The following is a 27,867-nucleotide window of genomic DNA, read 5'->3' as shown; positions in this document are numbered from 1 at the left end:
TTTGGTTTCGGTTTTACACTTAAATCACAGTATGTGGCCCAATTGCTGAGTAATCCCAGAGCTCCTTCCATAATCTCACTGATTATGCTAGGAAACATTCCTGAAACCATAAGCACTATGTCATCGGCGTACGCCACTGCTTTAATTTCCTTTCGGTTGAATTTGGTAAGTATATTGTTGACAACAAACAGCAAAGGGGATGAGACCCCTCCCTGAGGGGTTCCGCTGTGAACAGAGTGTTTTACTGTGCTGCAGCCTACTTTATTTGTTAACCTTCTTTACCTCCATGTCATCCTATAGCACCTTACTGATTAAATAAAAGCAGAAACACGGTTTTAGATTCTGTTTTGTAGAATTTAGATTTTTAAGAGTTCGATTATCCATATAATTCTTCGCTTTACAATTTGATTATCAAAAAGTTGTATTTGACAAAATCAAGAAGCTTTAATTTTAAAATGTTAACAAATTTATAGTTGGGTAAAATGAAGTTTCAAGTTTTAAAGTTAAAATTTAAATAACAATTTAGATATCGATTATATCTTTAAAGCCCGAGACAAGAAAAATAACGTTTTTAAACAATATTTTTTTAGATTTGTTATCGGAATCATTAACTCCTACAGCACTACCTCAACGTAGGAGGCGTTGGTCGCTTTCATAAAATACTATTTTTTTCGATTACAAGTATGAATGCGTGTATGTTTTATGCTTATTTGAAATGTGTTTAACTTGCGTTCAATTTAATTTACATACGTATGCTATGTTCCACACACTTAAGTTAAAATCAAAACAATACAACGCTTAAATTATAAGGCAAATAATAGTTCAATTAAGTGATGGTCCTTTATAAATGAAAAAAAAAACAATGAGAAAAAAATATGGTGTATTTGTACAATGCTTAGTTCCTATTTCTAATTCAGAATAGCTTCTTTACATTGCTCAACTATAATGTGAATAATTACAATTTTTTATGCGCTACTACAGTCTACCGATTTACGACTCCTCCGCTTATCTTTTTAGCTAATTATGTCGAATTATGAAATATTATTTAGCTAAAATGGTCAATCGGTCTCTTTCTTTCTGCGGTTACATATCACAACTAAATCACTTCCCTTATGAAAATAAAGTTTTAAATTAAAATATTAATATATGAAAGTATGGCATTAATCACGCGGTCTATATAAAATAAAATAAAATTAAAAATTCTGAAGTTTGAAATTAATTTGAAAGTGAATGAACGCTAAAATCTGTTAGTTTATATAATATACGCATTATATGTTAAGTCTAAATCATTTATCATAAATAATAAAATTGGCTTAACTAAAACCTCTTGACGTGAATCGCCAAATACAAATATGGTTTTCTTCAAAGCAGATTTTTCGTACATATTCTGCATAACTTTTTCGCTAGCGTAGAAAAAAAATTCTTAACATGGAAATGATTTAGTTGTTGAGTCTACAAATTGTGAGCCTTATTTTTAGCTAGAGTGGCTTTCTATGTCAGCTTAATTGGTTTATACAGTTATGTGCAATTTTCTATCTGCAGCATGGAACATCGAGATACTTATATCGCTAAATAAATGTTTAATATTAAACTGTATTCACGCTAAAAACAAAACAAAAACAACTTTCCAATTTCTTGCTTTACAACCGTTTGTCTTAGCGTACAGGTCATTTAGTGGTCAATAAAATATTTGTTTACCACCTAAAAATATGCAAAAAACAAAACATATTTGTTCTAAAAATTAAGTTTGATTTGGTTTCTGTAGTGCAAAGCAAAAATGAACTGTTCTACACAGACTAAATTATTAGTTATATGCGCTTAAAGTTACAATGATTTTTACTTCTTTAACTTAGGACAGAATTAATTTTTATTAATTCATGACAAACACCTCCGTGGCTTACATTTTCTATAACTTATATGCTGGCCGATCTTTCTTTGTTCCACATTTGCATGCACTTTTACACGCTGTGCAATCAACTCGTGGTGGTGCTAGTCTTGTTTTTTGGAGATTCCACAGTTGGCGCTTCTGCCGCCGCCCCGTCATGTTCATTATTTTGGCCATTGGTGCTGGGCAGTGCATCCATGTCGGGCACATGTACTGGCGGCGGTGGCGTAGCACCTTCGGCGCGCGCTAAACTCTGGCGCTGTTCGTAGATCTCATCGACCAGCTTCTTAATGAATGGATGATTGAATTTGCCCTTGGTGGAATCGAAGAACTCTTGGTGTTTTAATAAACAATTATCACGTTTCTCATATTCAAATGCCTGCATTATCATATCAAGACGGTCAAGGTCCTTAACGAATTTTGATTCGGCGCTCTCTCCTGTCTCATACTCCTATGAATGGTAAATAGTTAATAATAAATAACTGTTACATTCTATATCAATATGTGAATATGTGATTTTACCTCAAATAATTCCATTATACGCTTGCCGCGTGGTTCAATCAACTTGCAAATATCTTCCATTGCTTTGAATTCCATAGCGCGTTTATCCGTTCTAGAGACACCGCAGAACGGCGTGAGATCACCCACAACACTCTCAGCCAGATCGTGCACTAACGCCAACTCCATACAACGTATCTGATTCAGACCTTCGCTACCATCCAGTAGAAACGTCATCATGCTCATCCGATACATATGGCCCGAGATGGATTCGGGGTCGCTGACGTTGCGCAGCACCCACCCGGTACGTTTGGTATGCTAAAATGATAGAGGATAGATTGAAATTGAATGTAATTAGTAAGTATATCACAATTAGAATATAATTTACGTGCGCTTTACATAATTATGTACGCAAATGAACTGAATTAAGAAAAAAAAAAACAGTAACATACAGATGGTAAATTATTTTGTTATTGGCGAACAAATTATAGCTCGCATAGTAATATACATATGTTGATCCTACAACGCCTGAACCTCAGCATAAGGTACTCGAAGAGGCAAATTGTATCAATCGGAGAATTATGCCAAATAATAATTACCTATCTAATATACACACGCCCACATTTATACACTAATATTTGGTATGCACAAATGTATGTAGGCACCTACGTATAGGTGCATGTAACAGAGTCGATAATATTCTACTTTTATTAACCTTATCGATTGTAACTTTACTCTGCTTAAAACTGGCATTTATTAAAGCTACCTGCTCAACGGTTTGGCGAAATAATTCAATAAGCACACACGTAGACATATGCACGTGCATACTTATATTTGCTTTTACTTAGTCTGGGCAAATAATTTTATTATTATACTCAGTTAAGTAATAAATGGTTTTAATTTATCAGTATATAAAGAGCATATACAGCCGTTGTAAAATACTTAAGAACGATGCGACGCGCATTTTACGGCACTTTTGCGCTTGCATTTATTTGCTGTGATCACATTCCTTGAAATGCGTGCATTTATCTACATATTTTTCTTGAAGGGTTTGGGTTTGCATCGATTTTTTTGGTTTTTAGTAGGAGCACTGATATTTTTGTGAGAAATAAACTTAAGACGATTCGATCTTCGTCCAAAATTTTGTGAATTGTTTTCTGTTTTATATTGTAACTAGTAAGTATGTGGGGTATTCCTATTCCTATTAGTTGAAACAATTCAATAATGTGGAAAGGGAAAAACTGCATCCCAGCTCTTAGAAAAGCAAACATAGAGTTGCAAAAGACCGGATTATCCTACAGCGCTATTTCAACACAACTAAACGATTCAAAAACGATGGCTTTTAATGCTTTGAAATACTTTTTTGAATATAAAACAGCAGAAAACGTTCCCAGAACAAAAAATGCGAAATACTATATACTAGCCAGTTTGATAGGATGATCGTTAGATTGTCAAAACAGAATCCCAGGAAGAATGCTGCTGACATCCATCGAGCAATTTTTGTTCACCTCTAAAAGCCAATAAAGAAATAACAGGTGCGCTTCGATTTTCAGAAGCAGGGCTTCACGGTCGACTGGCACGGAAGAAGCCATTGGTAACAGCAACGCAACGACAACGCCGAATTGAGTTTGATCGAGAGCACACATACTGTACTAAAAATCAGTGGCGCTGTATTTCATTCAGCGATGAAACGAAAATAGAGTTGGTCAGGATAATAGAAACTACGTGCGACGGCGAGAACATGCAGAGTTCGACCCCAAGCTCAAGGCTCAATAACGGTGTGGGGCTGCTTTTCGTGAAATGGTGTCGAGCCAATTCATCAGAAGGTTATATGGATGCGTTCAAATACTTTAAAATGTAATTCTACCTTATGCGGAAGAGAATTTACCGGTGATTTGGAAATTTCAACAAGACATTAACCCAAAGCATACTTCTCGTGTTGCAAAAAAGTTTTTCGCAGACAATTTAATCAGTGTCCTAGATTGGGCATCTACGAGTGCCGACTTAGATCCAATAGAACATCTTTGGAACGACGTAAAAAATGCACTCAGTACGCAGAATATCACAAATTTGGGTCAGTTATTTGAAAAGGTCATGACAGCTGCATGGGAATCCATTCCTGTTGAACGTTGTAGAGGTTTAATAATGTCAATGCAAAGGTGCTGTGCATCCATAATAAAGCAAAAATGATTCTAAACCAAATATTAAAGTATTTTTACTTTTTATTTTTAAAAGCTTAGATGATAATAAAATTATAAGTAAAGTCAAGCAAACGCAGCCCTAGCAGGAGAGGCTTTCGGCTGATATTAATTAATAATTAACTATTATTTTGGTTCGTTCTTAAGTATTTTTTGCGAAGGATTTTCGATTATATTCACTGCTGTACATGAAGTAAAGAAAAATATTGTTTTTCTTAGATAAAAAAACCGATACAGATTGAAAACATTTTAAATTTATAAAATAAAACCTAATATGCAAAACATTTAAGTGCTTTTATTGCAAAAAGTCTCAAATGGAGATAACAGGGTAACGTTCTTAAGTATTTTCCAGCGGCTGTATATAAGTAGTTATATGCTATATCATGGATTTCGCAACAATTGCGCGTGCCAAGTGCAGTCTGATGCAATATGTGTTGAAATAAGGTAATTGTAGTATATACATATAGGGTGGGCCATCAAACGCTCTAAACTTGAACTACTGATTTAAGGTGTCAACTAAAATACATTAGTAATATATTAAGACAGAAATTTAGATTAACATCTGCGATTTACGAAAAGGGTCGATTTATGCTCCAACAATTTTGGGAAGTATTCAAATTTTCTTTCAAAATGATGGATCATCTTCCAAAACTGCAAGAAAATCCGTCGAAGAGGAACATCTACCTACCAATTTATGCATCCATTTGAAAATTGTGCGTTAAACTGAATTTCTATTGGATATAACAATACGTTCCCGTACTCGTACAGTGCGTCCATCGCAAAAAATCGCTACTGCTGCGGAAAGTGAACAACCAAGCACATCAACTCGTCGTCGATCTCAGAAGTTGAACATTTCTGCACATCTTTACTTTGGTTTCACGTTGTGGCTACAACACTAGTCATGGAATGAAATAGTATTACATAATTAACCGTAAGGATTTTGCTTTCAAATAAAACAACTCACATTGAAAAAATATTCGCTTCTTACTTAAACCCGTTTCAAGTTTTAAACGTTAGGTGACCCACCCTGTTTGCTTGGAACAAACTGAGCAAGACAATAAGTAGTAATTAAAAATTGTGGTTTATGAGTTAAGAATGACATTTTTGAGAATTTGGTTCGGAAGAGTTATATGCTATGTATCTATATACAGTTGCGGGTAATGGGATCAGGGCAAGTAGAGCTTAAAGTGGCAGGTGTAGCAGAGAACGCCTAAAACAGAGAAAGTGAAGCTCATGTACTAAAATTCTCGAAAGCCATGACAAAGCAATAGGCCCAAATAGAAACAGCATGGGATTTAATTAAGTTTGAGGATTGTAACATCGTTCGTACGGACGACTGCCGTAGCCGAATGGGTTCGTGCGCGATTACGACTCGGATGTACACGGGTTCGAAACATCGGGCACGAAATACCAAATGTAAAAAAAAAGTGGTTTATAACAGCGGTTGGTCCTCGGCAGGCAATGGCAAACCTCCGAGTGTATTTCTGTCTTGAAAAATCTCCTCAAAAAACATTTGCCGTTCGGACTCGGTCTAAAGCTGTAGGTCTCTCGATTTGTGGAAAAATATCAAGACACATACCACAAATATGAGGGGGAACTCGGTCACACACTCTAATCAAATAACTCTATTATTTGATGTTCATGCTCAGAGATTCGAGCCGGTGCATTACCGAATGGTAATCACGCACCAACCCATTCGGTTACGGCGGCCGCTGAAAAAGAAGAATATAATGAAAATTATGTAAATGAGAGCACTTTCATGAGAATAGGATTTAGTGCGAAATTTTTCTTCTGGCAAATCCATGAGAACTGAAACTGAAATAATAACCAGTACGGCTTTTGTAAACAAAAACTGAGCGCTGAAGCAAATAATGAACTATTTTTTTAGCAAATTAAAATTTTCAACCAATTGTAGTAGTACATATGAAGTTTCAAGCCTAAAATTCCTACAGTGGAAGCTTTAATTTTAAGTTTTTCGATTAAAATTCTCCGAAAACTTATTTATAGTTAAAAATTACAGAATTTTTTAAACAACCCGTTTGACGTTTATATAACATACTTGCAGAAGAAATCGTTTTTTGCGTTCCAGCACTTTCTCCCAATTTCTCTCCCATTACTCCCTCTTATAAGAGTTACTTTGCTATTTGACAGCTCTACAGGTTTTGGATCAAAGATCGCTGGAACGTGGCTTATGACTGCCGCAAGTCGAATGTGATGCGTCAACTACAGAACAAATCATGATAAACAATGAATATCAAACATTTTTGAATTTAAAAGCGTCAGAACCATGATAAGCTATCCCACTTCTTTTATATGCACTGCAAAATTCTAGTCTCTCCTACTTTTCTAATATCGGAAAGAGCTATCAATGCCAATTATTGACAGCGCTGCATCGAATAACGTTATAAATACATACACATGTTATTTACTAGATACTACAACAGTGCTACGTACATATGTACATACATACATATGTCTATGAAGAAGTATTACATGATTTGTTTATCTTATCGCGCTCCAAGAATTATAAAGATAAGTCATAACAACAAAAAAGTGCAATTGCAAATGTATGACAAAAGGAAATGAAGTCTCATTTTCGCGTAAAAAAATAGTGGCATACAATTACTGAGCGCTCAATAATCGGCTGTCGTCATTCAATAAATCTAAAGTGGTTTATGTGAAAAGTCGGGGATATTTATTTGTTTAAAAAATTAAGTTTTCTTTACTCATAGTCATATTACACTTAAATCGAAATTGCCATAGCAATTTATTTATCAACAGTATGAATTAATGAATGACATTTTTAAAAGCGATTCGAATTTCATTTTTGTTAAACTGCAAATGACTTCGCCGTAGCCGAATGAGTTGGTGCATGACTATCATTCGCTACTGCTAAGTTCCAAGTGTATATAGAGTGATTACCAAATCATATGACACTATTGCCCTATTATAGAATAATTACGTACATATTTATTATACATACAAGCCTTGAAGACACATCTCCAAGGCATCTTATTGGGTAGTATAAGCAATATTTTCACTAAAGTGTTAGGTTTCAGAAAGCTGTGTGCACAATAGGGGCCGCAACCCCTAACAATGAAACAAACACATTCAAATGTGACTTTCTCAGCAAGCTTTAGAGCGTTTTAGAAAGGATAAAGTGGATGTTGTGAGTCGATTCATCACTATGAATGAGACTTGGGTCTATCACCATGATTCTAAATCAACACAAGAGACTAAAGTGTAGTGTGAACCTGGTTCTTCGGTTTCGAAACGAGTTCGTGTTCAGAAATTGGACAAGAAAGTGTTAGAATCAGTTTGGATTACTTGCAAACTGGTGTATTACTTGAAAACTAGTAACCGTTTCAGCATAGCAGAAGAGCATTTTGACAATGACTAAAATCCATGAATGAAAGTTCGAATTGTTGGAGCAGCCCCAGTCTTCGCCAGATTTGACCCCCAGCGACTTCCATCGGTTTCCAGACCTAAGAAAATGCATGCGTGGAAAGCATTTTTCATCACATGATGAGGTCATAACTGCTGTGAAAGCATATTTTGCAGCCCTTCCAGATTCTCATAAATTGGAATCTCGTTGGTGGAAGAGTAGTAGAGTATTCAGGGAGATACTACTGAATAATAAAGTGTATTTCAAATCATAAAATTGTGGTTTTCTTATCGAAACGCAAAACTTATTGAACAACCCAGAATATACAAAAATAATGTTATCAATTAGTTTTTGTCTCCGGTCTATGTATTACATTACGCTGCATTTAGCAGTTACGTATTGAAAAGTACGAAATTCTGTTGACGCAACAAAAATAATTAGCGAGAACACTTACATGCATACTGAAAGCGCACAGTGCAAATACATGTGTACATTCTTATGTATATATGTAAATATCGTTTGTGCATATCCATGTGTACACGTATACACTTGTGTTCAAAATAAGAGGACTGTGGAATATTGGGAAGTGTTGACAATCTTTATAAAATTAAAAAAAAAAATCAACAAATTTAAATAGAAATGTTAAGCTTTTTATTTATAAAATGCAATTTTAAGCTCCTTCATTTCTAGTATTAGGTTTGAAGTGACTACAATTTTTTGATTGATTTTTATAAATTTTTTGCAGTCAGTTTTGAGCATTTTCCTATATTTAAAAAAGATTTCAAGCATTCGTTACATAATTAATTGTCAAATCTTCTTAATATATATACAACAATCATATTATTTTGAGCACAGGCATACATAATCAAATTTTGCCAAAAGTTAGCTACTCATATCCCGTTTAAGAACTTCTTCAAATTCAATAAAAATAAGTTATTGTATGAAATTTGAATTTTAATACAACAGAGCAGTTCACAATTAAGTGCAAACAAGTACTTGCCAGGGCAGTTTTAAATTTTTAAATTGAAGTTCATACAACTATTTACAAAAAAAAATTACTGCAAGCAAACACGTTTTGTTTATCATTTGTAGAGATATTTTTTCTACTTAACACTTTTTGAATTATCATTGAATTATAAAAAATGGATGCAGCGGGTTCAAATGACGCTTCCTATATGAGTATCATAGCCCTTTAAATTCACCAATTTATTATCCAATTGTACCTACTTTATATGGAAAAGAAAAGTTACGTGAACTCGTCATAGTTATAAATTTACGAGAAGCACACTGGGACTTTAATCAATAAATTAAATTTTTTTTTTTATTTCAGACTCCGTTAAACGATTTTGACAACCGAACATATTCACAATATTGCGAAATATAGTTTTTCAGATCCATCATTTTCGTAGTGGATTTAATAACTTGTTTTCTTGAAAGAAATCAAACTCATTTTAATAAAATGTATCATATATTTTCCAAAATCCGTCAAAGACGTTGACGAACTCTGACACATGTAAAAACAAAAAACACTGCAAAAAAATAAACTCGAACTTGCAGGGTCTTGTATGGAGTGAGCATTGTTTTATGCTGCAAATAGAAGTTGCTAAAATTCTATGTATGTCCCATTCAAATGGCTGCCAGATTTGTATGATAAACTTTTGAAAGAGATTTGTAATTGACTGACGAAATTCTATAGTCTCTTTCTATAATTTTGCTATTAAATGCTTAAAATACTGTTCAAACAAAATCCATTTTCGAAACGGAATAAAACAAGCCCTGTGTGAGGTATTAACGAAATAGTCCTTTATTTAAAAGCCTTGTATGCATACCAGTTTGTATGAAATAGCACATCATTCAAATGTTCGCTAAAGCTTTGCACGGACACGGTCGGTTCTAAGTTACCGGAATGACCCAAATTTATATTCGGCCAAGGGCTTGTCACCCCATCATCATTTCCCGCATATATACCTACATATATATATATAATTGGCGCGTACACCCTTTTTGGGTCTTTGGCCGAGCTCCTCCTCCTATTTGTGGCGTACGTCTTGATGTTGTTCCACAAATGGAGGAACCTACAGTTTCAAGCCGACTCCGAACGGCAGATATTTTTTATGAGTAGCTCTTTCATGGCAGAAATACACTCGGAGGTTTGCCATTGCCTGCCGAGAGGCGACCGCTATTAGAAAAAACTTTTTCGTAATTCCCCGCACATACGAGTATATGGAGAATATTTATACTGCTGCAACAACAATGGACATGGATCTGAAGCCCAAATTTACAATGGTTAATCACACCATCTTACTGCACAATTCACGAAGGATGACTCTACCCTCAAAATCTTGTCATGGTAAAATCTTGGACTGAATAATACATAACAGATTCGACACTGTCAAAATAGCGTATCAAAATTCAAAAGAAATTAAATTAAATTAAGAAATTAAAAAGAAAAAAAATCAACAATGGAAAGAGGTATAATAGAGAACTACGTCCAATTTGTCAAATTAAGTAATAATTGTGATCCATTAATCGTTATATAAAATTCACCAACAATGTTGTGATTTCGACACCAGCCAATTTTCCTAATGAGCTGAATGCAATGAACGAACACGCGCAAAAATTAAACAAAAAAAAATCGCGTTATAAGCCAAATAGAAAATGAGAGATAGAAATATATATATGGCATACTTGTATAGTACCCACTACATTCCTACATGTATTTGCATATATGTATGTATTCCCTGTAGTGAAATGTCAAACTACTCGGTTAATATTCCAGTTCATGAAATAGTTCATACCAGCTCAAAAGTGACTAGAATTACACCAGTCGCAAAATGATCAATTAGAGCTGTATGCAAAACAAATATTCTGCTATTATACTGAATGGGAATGCTTCAAACGTTGGATGCACGCAATGATTATTAGATGAACAAAAATGCTGTTGGAGTGAATTATCTGCTTTTTTGTTTACAGAGACTGACTTGCTCATTAAATAATATGATGCTGATGCACAAGCCTGATTAAAAATACTACTTTGTATTAATGAATATCATTAATAGTAGAATATCAGTGAAAAAATATAGAAGACGACGAACTACTTCAACTACAAAGCAAACTGATATTAAGAACTAGTAGGTTTGACTGCAGGGATATTATATGAAAATAGCTGATATACAAGTATACACAAATGTATTTATATATGTATATACATGAAATGTGCTAAGTGACAGAAAATACCCACTTAAAGCAAATATAAATTATGCACTAAACACTTATGAGTATATCGAAAGTCATAAGAACAAAATTTGTTTATGCATACATACACACATGTATATACATATAGGTGCACATATGTATATACATATACAGTTATGGACAGAGAAATAGCACCCTTTTAGTGTTTTCTATACGAATTGTTATTTCATAGAAGACTAACTAATATATTCGTTCATATTTTTATACCAATATTGGCCTTAAAGTACGGGGGGCTAACTTGAAAGTTTGGGGATAATTTTCTTGGAATAAATGGCGATATGGATAAATTTACTTATCTTGATATTTTCAAACATTCGCTGGAGCCCTATTCTTTCCGAGTAAATGACACTTAACTGGTTATTCAAACTTGATAGCGATCTCAAGCATACAGCAAAAGCGATGAAGAAATGGCTTTTAAAAGAAAAATTTTGCAGTTCTCGAATGGCCAGCACAAAGGCCCGGCCTTAACCCCATTGAAAATCTGTGGAACGATATTAAGGTTAAGGTTGGGCAAAAAAAAATTTCCCAAAGTGTACAGAAAGCGTCTATTACTTTGGGAAGATGCCAAAGTTAACAGAAAGTTTACCACGCAGGTGTAAAGCGGTTTTAACAAAATAATGGATACCCAACAAAATATTAATCAAGTGAGTAATTAATAAAAAAAAATTCAACAATTTGAAGAAACTAATTTCTCCGTGCATGAACATCAAATAATAAAAAAATCTTCTCTAATAGCGGTCGCAGGCAATGGCAAACCTCCGAGTGTATTTCTGTCGGCTTAAAACTGTAGATCCCTCAATTTGTGGAACCACATCAAGACGCACCCCTCAAATGGGATTAGGAGCTCGGCCAAATATTTTATTTCTAATTTCGGATTTTCTTGCAGATCGATAAAAGTACGCTATTTCGGCATCCAACTTAAAATGGAATACGTTCTAATTTTTCGAGCTCCTTGTATTTGTGGATTACCTGATACCTATATATTTTGCGTTTTGTTTATTAATACTGAAATAAAAGAATAGATTTGTGCAAAAATAAACTTTTTTCATTCAGTAAAAATAATCGCAACTATATTTTATTGTGGGTAAGGCGCTATTTCTTGGTCCATAGCTGTATATATAAGTATGTACACACATATATTTATATACATATACGCACGCATGTCTATGAATGTAAACCAATGCACCTAAACATTTTTTATGACTGATATGACACAAAACTTCTACACTTCTTAATAAAAATATATGTACACGCTATTAATTACGTCACAGCTCATGAAATTTTAGAAAAACAAAATAAAATAATTTAAAATCCTACCGTTAGAATTTTTTCTTTCACATGCAAAACGTTTTTGTGAATTGTTCTTTGTTGCAATGTGTTTTTTTGTGGGTTTTTTGACATTGGTCTTGGCCTTCAAAATAACAAAAAAATGTATACGAGCCAAATGAATGAACGAAATGTGGCACAAGCATTTTTGAAGAGTAAATATATGTATTCTATATGCAGGTACATACATACATATGTACAATCTTCGCAATTTTTATTTTTATTCAATACATGATATTTGAACTGTTTGAAATGTTGTTTAAAGTAGTCTATTTCTTGTGTTATGCTAGAAAATTTTATTAATAAAACAAGCATTTTTAACATACATACATACACACAAATGTATAACAGGTTGTTCCTACAATGTTTAACCGACTTCAATTAATATATAAGTTTAATGCTTAATTTTTGTTTTACTTCGCAGGCCTCTAACGATTGTTGTCGGAAAGTGTTCAGATGAACATAAAAAAAAAACATTTCAAATAAAAACAAAAAATATGTTCAAATCAACAAATTGAGTACACAACAGAATTGACGAAAAACTGCCCCGGATCCTAAGGAGTTTTGTTGTTGGAAAGTGGCGTGAAAATCATATATAAATATTTTTTTCTAACCTTCGCCGTTTATTATAGATTTTATCTATATACTTTATATGCGGTTGCTTTTGTCAGGAATTGTGAGGTTCAGCGCACTAGATGGGGCTAGTTCACTGGAGCGGCAGCCCTTGGTCGGGAAAAAATCGAGTCAATCCGGTCCTAGAACCGGTTGCCATGGGGATGACACCGATGGCTTGTATTCAAAAATGAACGACAATCTCTCCAGCTTTTCTCGATTCTTCACAGTGAGAACGCTTCAGCTGCCTCGTGATACCCACAACAGTCTGTTCTACGTAACCGGAACGACCCGGATATATATCCGGCCAAGGACTGACACTCCAGCAGCTTAATTATGATTTGGATATTATAGTAGATTAAACTTCTACTTATCCAGAATGTATGACCGACACACCGAACGATACTAGCCACCTATTCACATACCTTCTCAAACACAACTCACCTAACACCCCTTTCCTCTGACCCGACCTCTCGAAACAGCACGCTTCTTATGCCTACAGTTAGAAGAGTTAGACGATAAAGATCGGTGACTGCACCGCTCTGGCAGGACCGAGTGTACCGCTACAACAATATTAACAACCCCAAATACTGGATGTCTGCTCTCCCTCTTGATGCATACAACCGCAATTGCAACTAACGTCCAAAACAGCAACAATGCCCTCAAATATCTAACCGATAGTACTTGACGCAAGGACAAAGAAACGTTGCTGGTGACATTTAAAGCAATTAGCCCTTCGGTTCTGAATTATGTAGCACCTATTTGGCCGCTTGGCACTAGAGACATGCAGTGGAAAAAGCTCCATACCTCCCATGGATAGCCACGCGATGACTTCTGATGTTTCTTTGTGATTTTTTGTAACTAAAATAGATCTATATTCATAGATACATACGTATATTTTAAGTATAAGCACCGTTAAGTTAATTCCAATGAAAATCAAAAACAAAATACAGCATAAAACGACTTAGCAGATAAGGATTAAGATAAAAAGAAAAGGCAACTATAACGATAAGGGTAAAGATAAATACAGATAGAGATAAAGTAAAAAGTGCTCATGTAAGTTGGTCCGAGATCGGCGATTTCCGAGACTTTATCAACATATTATACACATTTTTGACGATTGGCGTAACAGAACGGGATTGTTGGTACTATCGTTTTGCTGCTGCATTCGATACTGGTTTGGGTTCATACCAAGCAACAATTTTTTTGGCCGCCAGCTGTTGTAGCGGTACTGAAAAATGTGCTGAATTTTCTCTTTTTTACTTTCTATTTTGGAACCCTGTAGCACAGAACTGGCTTCACCAAACCAAAAACCAATTAAAGAACTTTTTTTGAAGCATAATGTTACCTTTAAATCGCCGTATAGTATGACCTATGACCCGGTGCAATGTCTACATTCAGAACTTTTTACTTCAACTTATAACAAATAACTTAAAGGCGATGAAAACCATTTATTTTTTCAGAAATGTTGCTTTAATCTGTCCTAAGCTACGGCATATTTAAAAACCCTTATACTTTCAACAAATCCACATAGCATTTGATGTTGGTTCTTAATTCCGTTGATTGCTATGCCATGAGACTTTCCGGGCACAAAATCGCTAACAGTTCCTTCCTTCGAAACCTCGATTAAAATACGACGTTAACTAAATTTCTTCTCACTAATTTAAGCTGTAAAATTTCGTTTAGTTCTAAATATCTCAATTTCGTATGTCAGTGCAAGTACTGTATTGTAAATTGTTTAAACTTTTCTCGTAGTTCTCGTATTCACATATTCTATATAGAAGTATACATATACATATGTATGTAGATATTTGTGTTCTCAAATAATATACTAGCGCATACATTGTTGTATTCTATGCATAAAGAGCGCGTGCATTTATTTTTAAAACAAACGGATAGCAACAAGAAAAATGAGAGTGATATCTAGTAACAAAACAAGCACAATTGTATAGGAGAGGTACGAGATATTCAGAGAATAACCGATAGCCGACATAATCATAAGCTCATATGCGAGTTTAATGATAATTATTTATGTAATAACCTATACGTTATCTACGACTCCGCCCGCGAAATGTTATTATATTTATTTTATAATAACATAACCGAAGCCAAGCTGTCTTTTTGTCAAATAAAGAAAGAGCTGGGCGATTTGAATTACATGTATAATTGATAGCGTCAAGGTTTACGTCAATCGAATATATGTACCTTAACCCTGCTACTACGTTAGGGTCTTTTGATGACCCAAATTGCATATAACATCACCGTATTTCTAACTGGTGGAATATATATGAAAGTTCTTACTACTCAGTGCATCAATTGTTGAAATATATTGAATTCAATTAGTTTTATCACTATTTTAGGCTTAGAAAATTGTTTATTGCAAGTGCTTACGCATATCATGTTCGGGTCATTTTATGACCCCTATCATATTTGGAAAACGAATAGTAAATATATTATAATATATAATGTAATATCCCCTGTTTCAGAGTCATCGTCTGGAACACCTCTCTATTGTGAATGCTAGAATGCGTTTACAGTTATAATTTTTGTATTCAATAACAACGAAACCAAATACTTTCAGTTCTGTGCTAAATATTGTAGTGATCAGTTGCTATTGTAAATCTAAGTTTATAGACGATAGATTTTGATAAAACATGGAATCTAGACATACTGTAAGTATATATAATCTACATTTTTTTTCTAAATTCATACTAGTATTTATACGGTAAAATTCGTTGTTGTATTTACTTGGCCATAATGTCAGCGTGGACAAATGACTGAGCATGACATTGGTGCATTCTTGAGTGACCTTGAAGACGATGCAAGTGATGATTGTGATGCTAATTTTGTACTTGAGGAAGACGAATGTTTATCTTCAAAACAATCCATTTCCAGTGGCACAGAAGCCTTCACTCATTGACCGTAAGGAATAGCACAGAAGTTTTTGATTAAGATCGGATGATAAAGTGGACAACAATACCTTCTTTGCAATGTCTAAGTCGTGCAGCAAGTGAAAATATTCTTCACGGAAAATCTGGAGTGACTTCTTATGTTATTCATCGTATTTGAAAAATTCGTGATACTTTTGATGTATGCCTTAAAGAAGCTAGGAAAAGGGATATAAGTCACTACAGCAATTTGCTAGGAAGTGCTGTTTTCGAAAATTTTCAAGCTATAGATGCTACTGAGTTCGCTGCTTACCTGGGACTTCTTATACTTATTGGTTTTATTTACAATATATTTTTCCTATTACGGACATATTATTCTTTTAGGAGTCTACCGGTCATACGGTGAAAGTCTTAACTCCATGTGGGACGAGTTTCATGGACGTCCGTTTTTTAGAGCAATCATGTCTTTGGAGCGATTTAGCAATATTTCTCGTGTACTAGCATTTGACGATAGGCAAAGAAGATCAGAACAAAGAGGAGATAAACTTGCTTCTATTCGCACATTTTATGAGCAATGGACTCAAAACTTGCAGCTGCTTTACGTTCCAAGTGCTAACATAACGATTGACGAACAGCTTATTCCGTTCCGAGGTAGATGTCCTTTCAAAGTATACATTTCAAGTAAACCTGGGAAATATGGCATGAAAGCGTGGATAGCAGCGGATTCTGACACCGCATTTTGCTTACAGTTCCAAAAATACTTGGGCAAAGTAGGAGACAATGCTGAAAGGAATCTAGGCGAACGGGTTGTTCTAGACTTAGTGTCTTCATACCGTGGACGAAATGTGACTACCGATAATTTTTTACGAGTCATAACCTGTAGAAACTGTAGTTTTGTATGTGCCTAAAAAATACAGAATGATTTATTTGCTTAGCACGCTTCACCATAATAGCAACATTTTGGAATATCATCCAAAAAAAATTCCAGAAATAATTGAATACTACAACTCGACAAAAGGTGGAGTCGACACATTGGACCAAATGGTTCGTACATATTCGTGCAAAAGGAAAACCAATCGGTGGCCAGTTGCCCTGTTTTCTAATTTATTAGATATTTCTGCTCTAAACGCTTTTATAATATGGACCAAAATATATCCTGAATGGCAAAACAATAATTGCACAAAAGGCGCCTATTTTTAGAGCAACTCGGTGAATTTTTAGCTCCAGAACATATCAAGAGGCGTAGTCGGCTTCGAATTCGAGAAGAAGACAGTGCATCACCATCTACGAATTCGCCTTCTCCAAAACGAAAATGCGCTAGTGAACGGAAAAGGTGCAAATTTTGCCAGTCGAAAAAGGAAAAAAGACCTTTACTGAGTGTATAACTTGCAAAAAACCTGTTTGTCCGTCACACCGACACACAACCACTCTACCGACGACATATTGCATTGATCACAAGCCTTAAAAATATTTTTGAACTGTACAAATTTGAATTTTCTCAATAAAAAAATGTGGGGTCAAAATAAGACCCGAACATAACATGTGTATTTTTTTTCTAACATAGTAGCAGGGTTAAATTACAATTACCGTAATCCTAATTTAGAAAAAATTAAAATTATAGGAATAGTATTATAATTTTAAAGCAAGGCGCGAGCGAGAGGAAATCGAGAAGAGTCACAAAAGGAATGACGCCCGAAAATTTTACCAAAAAGAGAAGTGCCTGCCAGAGGTCATCCTGTAGAGACGAAAATTGTGATCTGGTAACGGATTCGCAAGGTGTGCTGAGATTGGGGAGGGAACACTTCTCCGAACTGTTGGCAGACGCAAATCACAACAATTCTGCCTCTGAAGCTGATATCCCGCAATCCCCAATCAGGAATGATGGAGTGCCGATCCTGCCCCCAAGCCTTGCCGAAGTGAAAGTTGCAACGACTCAAAAGCAACAAAGATGCTGGTGCTGATGGCCTGTCTGGCGAGCTGTTTAAATTTGGAGGAGCTGCACCGACCTATCGGGTTAATATAGCAAGTAGAAAGCATGCTCGGCGATTGTCTCAGTACCCTTTATCCTATCTTAAAGAAAGGTAACCCCACGCACTGCGCCAACTATCAGGGATCAGCCTTATCTCCATCACATATAAAATTCTAAGCTGAAATCTTACGCCTAATCTCTAATTGGGCGTACCAGTGCGGTTTCAGACCTGATCTCTACACCATCGACCAAATATTCACACTGCGGCAGATCCTGGAGAAGGTTCAAGATGATGGAAAAATGTGAAATATTACATTTCTTCTTATAGACGTTGAAATTGAACTGAACATTGAATTGAACATTTTTTGAAGAGTTTTCCAAATATAATTTCAACCGAATCGATAAAGATCTCAATAAAATTTAGTATTTATCTTATTTTATTGAGTTTTATTTTCTCCTCTGATTCAATAACTCAGATTACCTCCTTGCCTAACTCCAATATTCAAAATGGGGCCTTTCAATTGTACCATACTGTGCGACATATGTACATTACACAAATTACAATGTATGACAAATTACAAAAAAAAAAAAAAAACATACATATATGCATTGAAATGGGAAAATCGTTGCACATCGTAGCTGTTGCCTAGCTAGTCAATTATAATCTATTGTCCGTATCGGCCATTATCAATAAAGACATCAGACACTACAGATATCGCCTATCTTTATCGCACATCATATTAAATACTAATAAAATATAGTGCCTACAGCTTTTGCGTCTTTCTCAATTTGTATATTGCTATCAGAAAATAAGTAAAGGGTATTCCTATAACATGTGTTATCTATCGCTATCGAGATTTTTATGGCCGGAATTGGATGGTATTGATCAGGACAACGTTTATTTTCAGCAAGACGGCGCTATGTGCCATACAAGCAACGAAACCATTGATCTTTTACGGGAAAAGTTTCTGGACCGTAAAGAAGTGATCACAATTGGCCACCGAGATCTTGTGATTTAACTCCTAGTGACTTTTTTGTTTGGGGCCACGGGAAAGAGAAGGTCTACGCCAACAGCCCAGGGTCGATTCATAACCTCAAAGATGGAATTCGTGAGGCTATCGAGGACATAGGGCAGCCACTTTGCAATTCGGTTGTGGAAAATTTCATGAAAAGGATATTGTCCTGTATGCGCGGTCGTGGTGGTCGATTGCCTGATGGTATTTTCTACTATTAACGGCATACCTTCCTCTTTATAATGAAATAAATATCCGATCATTTATACTAAAAAATAGCATTTTCTTTGAATATCAAAATAAAACTTCTTATTGGAAAACCCTATACATTGGCTATTTTATTAATTTGTGCAAAAAACGAAGCGTGAGAAATAAAATTGAAATTATTGGTTTTTGTATATTTTTATTATTGTTCACGAGAAAGTGTAAGCAACAAAAAACCTAAAAAAAATCATATAACAAAAATTAGCCAGCATATGTATGTGCGGATGTGGAGGATGGTTCCATGTGTAGAAGTCCACGCAAGTGGGGAAAGTTACTGATCGCCATTCACTTGGGAGTGGCCAGGACGATTCTTCTACATATGGTTCAAGCAGCTCACAACTCCCGGGATTAGCCCACGTATCCTCTGGGTAGCTTCCGAACACCCGTTCGGGAGTGAGCTAACGTGAGAAGGCGAAGCATGCCAGGATAGGTGGTTGTGCGCTGGGTTTGTGACCCGCCACTTAAAAATCCCCCCCAATGAAAAGAATTGCAAAGCCTCGGATGAGAACTGCCTTTACTGATGACGACCCCTGCAAACGAAATAAGGAATATGATTTGAGGGCATGCACCTGGAATGTCCGGTCCCTTAATGGGGAAGGTACCTCTGCCCGGCTGGTTGATGTCCTCGTGAGAGTAAAGGCTGACATCACTGCCATCCAAGAGATGCGATGGACGGGGCAAGGTAAGAAAACCTTAGGACCTTGCGACGTCTACTACAGCTGCCAGGAGCGCAAATTCGGTGTCGGATTTGTTGTGGGAGAGATACTTCGTCGCCAAGTACTGTCGTTCACTCCGGTGGACGAGCGTCTCGCAACAATCCGCATCAAAGCCCGTTTTTTTAACATATCGCTAATTTGCGCCGACGCCCCGACGGAAGAGAAGGACGATGCGACCAAAGATTCTTTCTATGAGCGCCTGGAACGCTCCTATGAGCGCTGCCCCCGCCACGACATAAAAATCGTGCTTGGCGACTTCAACGTCAGGGTGGGCAAGGAGGGAATTTTTGGTCTCACAGTCGGAAAATTCAGCCTGCACAACGAGACATCCGGTAACGGACAGAGGCTGATCGACTTCGCCGGGGAACGAAACATGGTAGTCTGCAGCACCAGATTCCAGCATAAAAAGATACACCAAGCTACCTGGCTGTCTCCTGATCGAAAAACGCGAAACCAGATCGATCATGTTGTGATAGATGGAAGACACGCTTCTAGTGTATTAGATGTACGCACGATCCGAGGACCCAACATCGACTCGGATCATTACCTTGTTGCAGCCAAGCTGCGCACACGCCTCTGTGCAGCAAAAAACGTACATCTACCTACGCAAAGAATGTTCGACATCGAAAAGCTGCAGTCACAACAGACAGCCAGAAGATTCGCCACTCGACTCTCACTCCTGCTCTCGGAGAGCACTGCCCAACAAACCGGCATGCGCGAGCAATGGAGCAACATTTCTCGTTCCCTACGTACCGCCGCCGAAGAAGAAATCGGATTCCGGCGAGCCCGAAAAAACAATTGGTACGACGAGGAATGTCATGCTGCCGCAGAAAGAAAGGATGCCGCCTATAGAGCCACGCTGCGATCGGGCGCAACGCGAGCCATGTGGGATCGCTACAGAGAGCTGAAAAAGGAAGAGAGACGTATTATCCGACAGAAGAAACGAGAGGCCGAAATACGTGAGTGCGAGGAGCTTGAGATGCTGGCCAATAGGAACAACGCCCGAAAATTTTACCAGAAAGTTCGGCGGCTTACAGAAGGTTTTAAGACCGGGGCGTTGTCCTGTAAGAACAAAGACGGCGATCTGGTGACTGACGTACAGAGCAATCTTAAATTATGGAGGGAACACTTCTCGAACCTGTTAAACGGTGACAGCTGCGCATGTCATAGAGAATGTGAAGATCCCGATACCCCAATCGTTGACGACGGAATTGTCGTTCCGTTACCCGACCATGACGAGGTGAGAATAGCGATAACGCGGCTAAAGAACAACAAAGCCGCGGGCGCCGACGGACTGCCGGCTGAGCTATTCAAACATGGCGGCGAGGAGCTGGTAAGGTGCATGCATGAGCTTCTATGCAGAATATGGTCGGATGAAAGCATGCCTGCCGATTGGAATTTAAGTGTGCTCTGCCCAATCCATAAGAAGGGCGATCCTGCAATTTGTGCCAATTACCGCGGGATTAGTCTTCTAAATATCGCCTATAAGGTTCTAGCGAGCGTATTGTGTGAAAGGCTGAAGCCCACCGTCAACCAACTGATTGGACCTTATCAGTGTGGCTTCAGACCTGGAAAGTCTACCATCGACCAAATATTCACAATACGCCAAATCTTGGAAAAGACCCATGAAAGGAGAATCGACACACACCATCTTTTCGTGGACTTCAAAGTTGCATTCGACAGTACGGAAAGGAGTTACCTGTATGCCGCTATGTCAGAATTTGGTATCCCCGCAAAACTAATACGGCTATGTAAGATGACGTTGCTCAACACCAGCAGCGCCGTCAGAATTGGGAAGGACCTCTCCGAGCCGTTTGATACCAAACGAGGTTTCAGACAGGGTGACTCGCTGTCGTGTGACTTCTTTAACCTGATGTTGGAGAGCATCGTACGAGCCGCAGAACTTAATCGCTCAGGCACAATTTTTTATAAGAGCGTACAATTGCTGGCGTATGCCGATGATATTGACATCATCGGCCTTAATAACCGCACTGTTAGTTCTGCCTTCTCCAAACTGGATAAAGAGGCAAAGCGAATGGGTTTGGTGGTGAACGAGGACAAAACGAAGTACCTCCTGTCTTCAAACAAACAGTCGGCGCACTCGCGTATCGGCACCCACGTCACTGTTGACAGTTATAATTTTGAGGTTGTAAAAGACTTCGTGTATTTGGGAACCAGCATTAACACCGATAACAATGTCAGCCTTGAAATCCAACGTAGAATCTCTCTTGCCAACAAGTGGTACTTTGGACTAAGTAGGCAATTGAGCAGTAAAGTCCTCTCTCGACGAACAAAACTAACACTCTACAAGACTCTCATCATGCCCGTCCTAACGTATGGCGCAGAAGCTTGAACGATGACAACATCCGATGAAGCGACGCTTGGAGTGTTCGAGAGAAAGATTCTGCGTAAGATTTTTGGACCTTTGCACGTTGGCAACGGCGAATATCGTAGACGATGGAACGATGAACTGTATGAGCTTTACGACGACCTAGACATAGCGCAGCGAATAAAGATCCAGCGGCTTCGTTGGCTAGGTCATGTCGTCCGAATGGATACAAACGCTCCGGCTTTGAAAGTATTCGATGCGGTACCAGCTGGTGGTAGCAGAGGAAGGGGAAGGCCTCCTCTGCGTTGGAAAGATCAGGTGGAGAAGGACTGGTGTGTCCAATTGACGCCGGTTAGCACGAGAAAGAAACGAGCTGTTCAAACAACAAACAACAACAAGAAAGAAACGACTGGTGCGCTTTGTTAATCTCGGCCAAAATCGCGTAAGCGGTTATCGCGCCAATTAAGAAGAAGATGTATGTGCGTATAACTATTTACTAAGAGAAATATAAAATTCATTAAAAAGCAATAAAAAACATTATTTAGCTAGCAGCAAAATCAATTGCAATTTAAATTGGGCAAATAATTTGCACCGAATCTCTGTTGTAGTTTCTTATATTTTTTCTCCTTTTAAATTCGGTTCAAATAGGTGCCAGACAATTGATATTCTTTCCTTGCATTGCTTTTCTTCGAAATTTCTTTTTAATTACAATATTATGCTACCTCAAATATTTCTTTGAATGCTTCTGTAGACGACAGTAACTCCGTACAAGAGAACGCACCCCCATTCTTCTTCTTCTTGATTGGCGCGATAACCGCTTAATCGATTTTGCCCGCGCCAGTCATTTTTTCTCGAGCTAACCCGCACCAGTTGGAAACGCCAAGTGAAGCCAAGTCCTTCTCTCAAACTCTCCAAGGGACGCCTTACCGGATATTGTAGTCGTCCAAGCTTCAGCGCCATACGATAGGACGGGCATGATGAGAGCCTTATAAAGTGTTAGTTTTGTTTTATTCAATTGTCCAAAGTAGCACTTGTTGGCAAGAGAGATTCTGGATTTCAAGGCCCCTTCTTATTACGTTACTAATGTATATATATACATATAATATGTATATATATATATGTAGTAGTTGATTTTGTAACAGCATAAACACAATTCCATATACATATACAGCCGTAGCTGAATGAGTTGATTCGTGTTTAGAGAATGCTGCTGGAATGTAGCCGTTGGCCGGATATAAAAACGGAACGTTTCGGGGGCGTAGCACCGACAGTCGGGGAAGCGTTTTAAACTTACGCCTCGGAATGACATCAAGCGATATCTGGGACGCATGTCTTCCAAATTTCATATCAGTCCCTTTTTATGTATTATTTCAATAATGCTTCTAACATTGAAACGTGGGTTGAAGCTGTATTGGGCTTTTCTAATATGCATATGGATTTAAGTTGAGTTATTTTTCTTGTATTATAGATCAATTAAAATACATATGTATGTACATACATACAATTCGCAAGTTAATGACATCATACTTTGTTTGCCAAATTTATGCACACTGGCACTTACATGCTTCACATGCATAACGAAATCAGTAAAGAAGTTTGCTGATTTATCGATTAAACTCCAACATTTACGCTTTGTGCCGCGTTTACCTTCCTAATAACGATATGAAACTTTCTTGATTTGACGCTTATTCGTAGAACGAAAAGAAAATTTCGCCAAGTTAGCGACAACGTCAGTCATTTAAGTTGCGAGCGCCTTATCGATTTGCCCATCAAAACAAACTTTATTCCTGCTGATATGCCCACTTACTCATGTATGCATGTATATATGAATGCCTTGTGTTCGCATGTGTCATTGCATGGAAAATTCGCAGAAACTTTAATTTTGCATTTGTACATAAATATATGTACGCGTATGGCAAATAAAACCGGTTCGCGCATTAACTACAGTATATATTAAGCATGGTTTGAATGGTTCATGAATATATTCAAAGTATAATTTGCTCACAGCGGAACAGCATGGTTTTGTTTGGTATACATATATACATACACATATATGCATGCTTCACTTTTCTCTATTGCCACTTTGTCATTGATTTCACTATTTCCACATTTAGTTTTAACTAATCACTTTTACTATTGTCACATAAGCGTACACTCACATGTTGAAAACATTTCTACAGTTACATTGGTGGGAGAGAATTACTACTTTGTATGTCCGATTTTTTGATTGGGTAAAAATCGATAGTCAAAAATGAGATTTTTACTAACCTTCAAATTTCCTATTAACTCCATAAATTTCAAAATTTGTCCGAATCCCGCATTGAAACACGGCTTATCGGACGAGTTTTTCTGCTCACTGCCATTACAACAACTGCCATTCGAGTTGTTTACATCCTGTGTCGGATGTTGTCTATTTGTCGTGGCTGTATTTTGTTCATCCTGCTTTAGTGCTTTAGGTTCAGCAGCCAATGATGACATTGCGTTATATTGCGTTTGTTTATTTTTTAAACTTTGATTGCTTTGTGTGTGAAAATGATGGAGATGGTGCCGATAGAATTTATGTATCTGTTGAGAGCGTGTTGTTGTTGTAGATATTATTGATGGTGAACAATTCGAAGCTTGTCCGCTCGCCGTCTTCAATGAATTCACGGGAATTTGGTATTCAGGTATAACAGTGACACTACCGTTTTCAGTCACAGACGAATCAAGACTGTCGCTACGTACTCGACTAGCGTGAAAGTTGACTTCGTGTACTTGTGAATGCTGCATTTGCTCTTTCTGATATGGTTGTTGTTTTTGTTGTTGACTAGAATCGATTGCCTGCAACAGCTGTTGCTCGTGCTCAAATTGGTGGGGATGTAGTTGTTGACTTGGTGAAATCATCGTGTCCCATAATATTAGCAGTGACGTCACAATTGTTGGTGCCAATTCAGTTGCACCTTCGGTTGTTTGACGAATTGGGGTTACCGATGCCGCCGTTGATGTTGTAGTATGGGTTGTTGAAACAGCGGCAACAACACGTTTGAGATTTTGTTTTACCAAATCCCCGCAGACGTTGCTAGCGCCGCTATTTTGTAACTTGCGGAGAGCTTTGATCAGTTGCTGAATGGAGAACATTTTCGCCAAGTTGCTGAAATGGGTAATGAAAACAGAGAATTTAATGTTTCTGAGAGAAATAGACGTATGTATTGTAATAATTATGTATATTAATTGATAAAATTCCCGCCAGACAATGCATTTTTATACATATCTATGTATATGTGTACAAAAACAAAGGCGGAAAATTCCATAAAATTTACATAGATATGTATGTATGTATGTCTTCGTAGTATTAGAAGTGTACTACACCATTAAATCCATTTTGATTCAGGCAAGTTTGCTCCACCAATTCGACAATTCAAAAAGAATTCTACCCATGCTTTACTTACTAATCGCGGAACAATAGTACGCAAAGGTAACATCAGCCAATTGTCTTCCTGCATTAAGTTATATAAAATTTGCCCTAAGAACACTACAGGACAATTTTATTTCACTCTTATAATTAAAACAATGTAGAAAAATCGTTAAAAGCCAATTTCTGCGCTTAGGTGTATATAAAATTGTGAGTTTAATTAGAATTTCTTTTTAAAATAAATGGGCTTACATTTGCAACAGTACTTTATATGATACAAGAGCCGCACTTGTGATATTAAAAAGAAATAGTTTCTTCCTTATAGGAGAATTAACTAATTCCATACATATAGTAGAGTTCAAACCAGTAAATGTAAATATGTACCTATTTATAAAGTTCTTCATCATCTTAATTAAACCAAATACGTAGAAATTGAGTGATTGGAAGAAAACCTTCAAAGCGCCATCTATTTCCGTTCACTACATACCACAAAAATAGTAAATATTCAATGCACAAACATACACACATATATGTATCACTAATCTGAATCGTCGTTTAGTAAATATTATTGGCACACGCGCAAGTTATTAACTTGATTTGTAAATGAATAAAAAAAATGCATCGCTTATCAATTTACGTTCGCCGATTTTTACATAATTCCCTCTACCCGAAACTCGTCTTGATTTTTTGATGTTACTTGATGAATAGGAAAACTGTATTCGTTTTTTTTCTGCGTTTTTCGTATGCAGCACGTGTTAACTCTTAAACTTGGCTAATTTCCGACACATCGTCTACAATGAAGGACACGAGTGCATGTCTAGCTATGCTTCTTTACTATCTGCCTACATTTTTGTATCTGCTTGCCTATCTCGTGGTTTTGGTGTTCATTTACGTTGTCGCCGACCGCCAAATTGCTGTTGGTTGTGACTAGCAAACAAATGTTCGAATGACGCTAAACGTATTAGTGAGGTAAATTATAAATAAACGTATTGTATATTCGTCGCTTACCTCTACCCTAACTGTTGGCTGTCTGCTTTCGTGTGTTTTACAGCTCACCAGAAAGTAATCCGCCAAGTCGGAAGGACTTATGCGAAACGATTTTTTCCTTTCTTTTCTTTATGAATAGGTTTTGAAAAGAACTACACTTTTACTAAACGGATTACTATACCATTCCTTAAGGCTCCATACAAGTTGTTGAAAAAGAAAAAATAGCTGGGAGTACTGCGACAGCCAAATGTGCAACGGAGCAACGGTCGCTACAATAGTCAAATTATATACCGTTATTTGCATCACAGTTTCCAGTGTTTAGGCATGCGTCTTATCCCTCAATTGTCTGCCATTATCACATACAGTCTGTACACTAGTATTTTGTACTATTTTTGGAAATTTCTACAATTTTGCGGCTTCGTGAGGTTTATACAATAAATGGGTGGTTGGTTTTAACTGGTATTTTTGCTGTGGTCGAACTGCCACTCTTCAAAATATTGTAGGTCAGTATGCCACCCACTACCTGCTGTTCGTTCGCTATTGTCGACCGTGTTGAAAACGTCAGTTTTATAATTGCTTTTAATGTTAAAATTTAAAGATACCACTTTTCTCCTCAACGTTGTATTTTACTTTATTTGCAAATCTAATTAAGTGAAAAATTACAAAATTAAACCAACTATTCTACAGATAGTGTTCGCAGCCTATATGAGTGCACGAAACAATTGGATTGCGAAACTGTGGACTCCGAAAATGCAGGGATGTTAAACTTGCCTAAACAAAAGGGAATTTCTCTACACTTATTCTAATGTTGCAGTTAGTCACGAGAGAAGAATTTGCAGGTAAATCCGTGTCATTAAAGGTGCAGTAAGTTACAGGGCTGTCGCAATGAATTTGTTGAAAACTTACCGTGGTGCCACAGTGGAATTATTGGTGTGTATTTGAATTGACTTAGTTAATTTAAATTCCTTTAAATTCTGCATTTAGTTCGATGTAATAAAAACACCATCGATAAAAAACTTTAAACAGTTATCATTTTCGGCGAACTTGCCGTACAGCAAAATTAGAAAGTAGCCAAATTTTGTGCATTCCGGAATGGCGTATGGATAAAATAAATAAATCAGCTGGTTCTCAAAATATGCCTGCAACTGAGA

At 36.9% G+C, this 27,867-nt stretch overlaps 1 protein-coding gene across 4 annotated transcripts; it reads right to left on the bottom strand.

Moving 5' to 3' along the window:
* Positions 1-340: 340 nt before the first annotated feature.
* On the bottom strand, positions 341-27,451 carry LOC128862852 (uncharacterized). 4 transcript variants are annotated; one of them, XM_054101634.1, is made up of 4 exons: positions 26,738-27,451; positions 24,607-25,468; positions 2,408-2,701; positions 341-2,336 (listed from the first exon to the last, which is right to left on the bottom strand). In XM_054101634.1, the coding sequence occupies exons 2-4, from the start codon at positions 25,453-25,455 to the stop codon at positions 1,974-1,976; spliced, it is 1,506 nt and encodes a 501-aa protein (XP_053957609.1). In that variant the 5' UTR covers positions 25,456-25,468; positions 26,738-27,451; the 3' UTR covers positions 341-1,973. The 4 variants fall into 4 exon arrangements, with proteins under 4 accessions (XP_053957609.1, XP_053957610.1, XP_053957607.1 ...); XM_054101635.1 differs by having other exon boundaries at positions 27,240-27,451; XM_054101632.1 differs by lacking the exon at positions 26,738-27,451 and adding an exon at positions 26,217-26,560.
* Positions 27,452-27,867: the final 416 nt, after the last annotated feature.

The sequence above is a fragment of the Anastrepha ludens genome, chromosome 5 (genome assembly GCF_028408465.1).
Source record: "Anastrepha ludens isolate Willacy chromosome 5, idAnaLude1.1, whole genome shotgun sequence".
NCBI classification, from domain to species: domain Eukaryota; kingdom Metazoa; phylum Arthropoda; class Insecta; order Diptera; family Tephritidae; genus Anastrepha; species Anastrepha ludens.
Note: the sequence above shows the minus strand (reverse complement) of the source record. Positions and strands in the feature narration are given on the sequence as shown.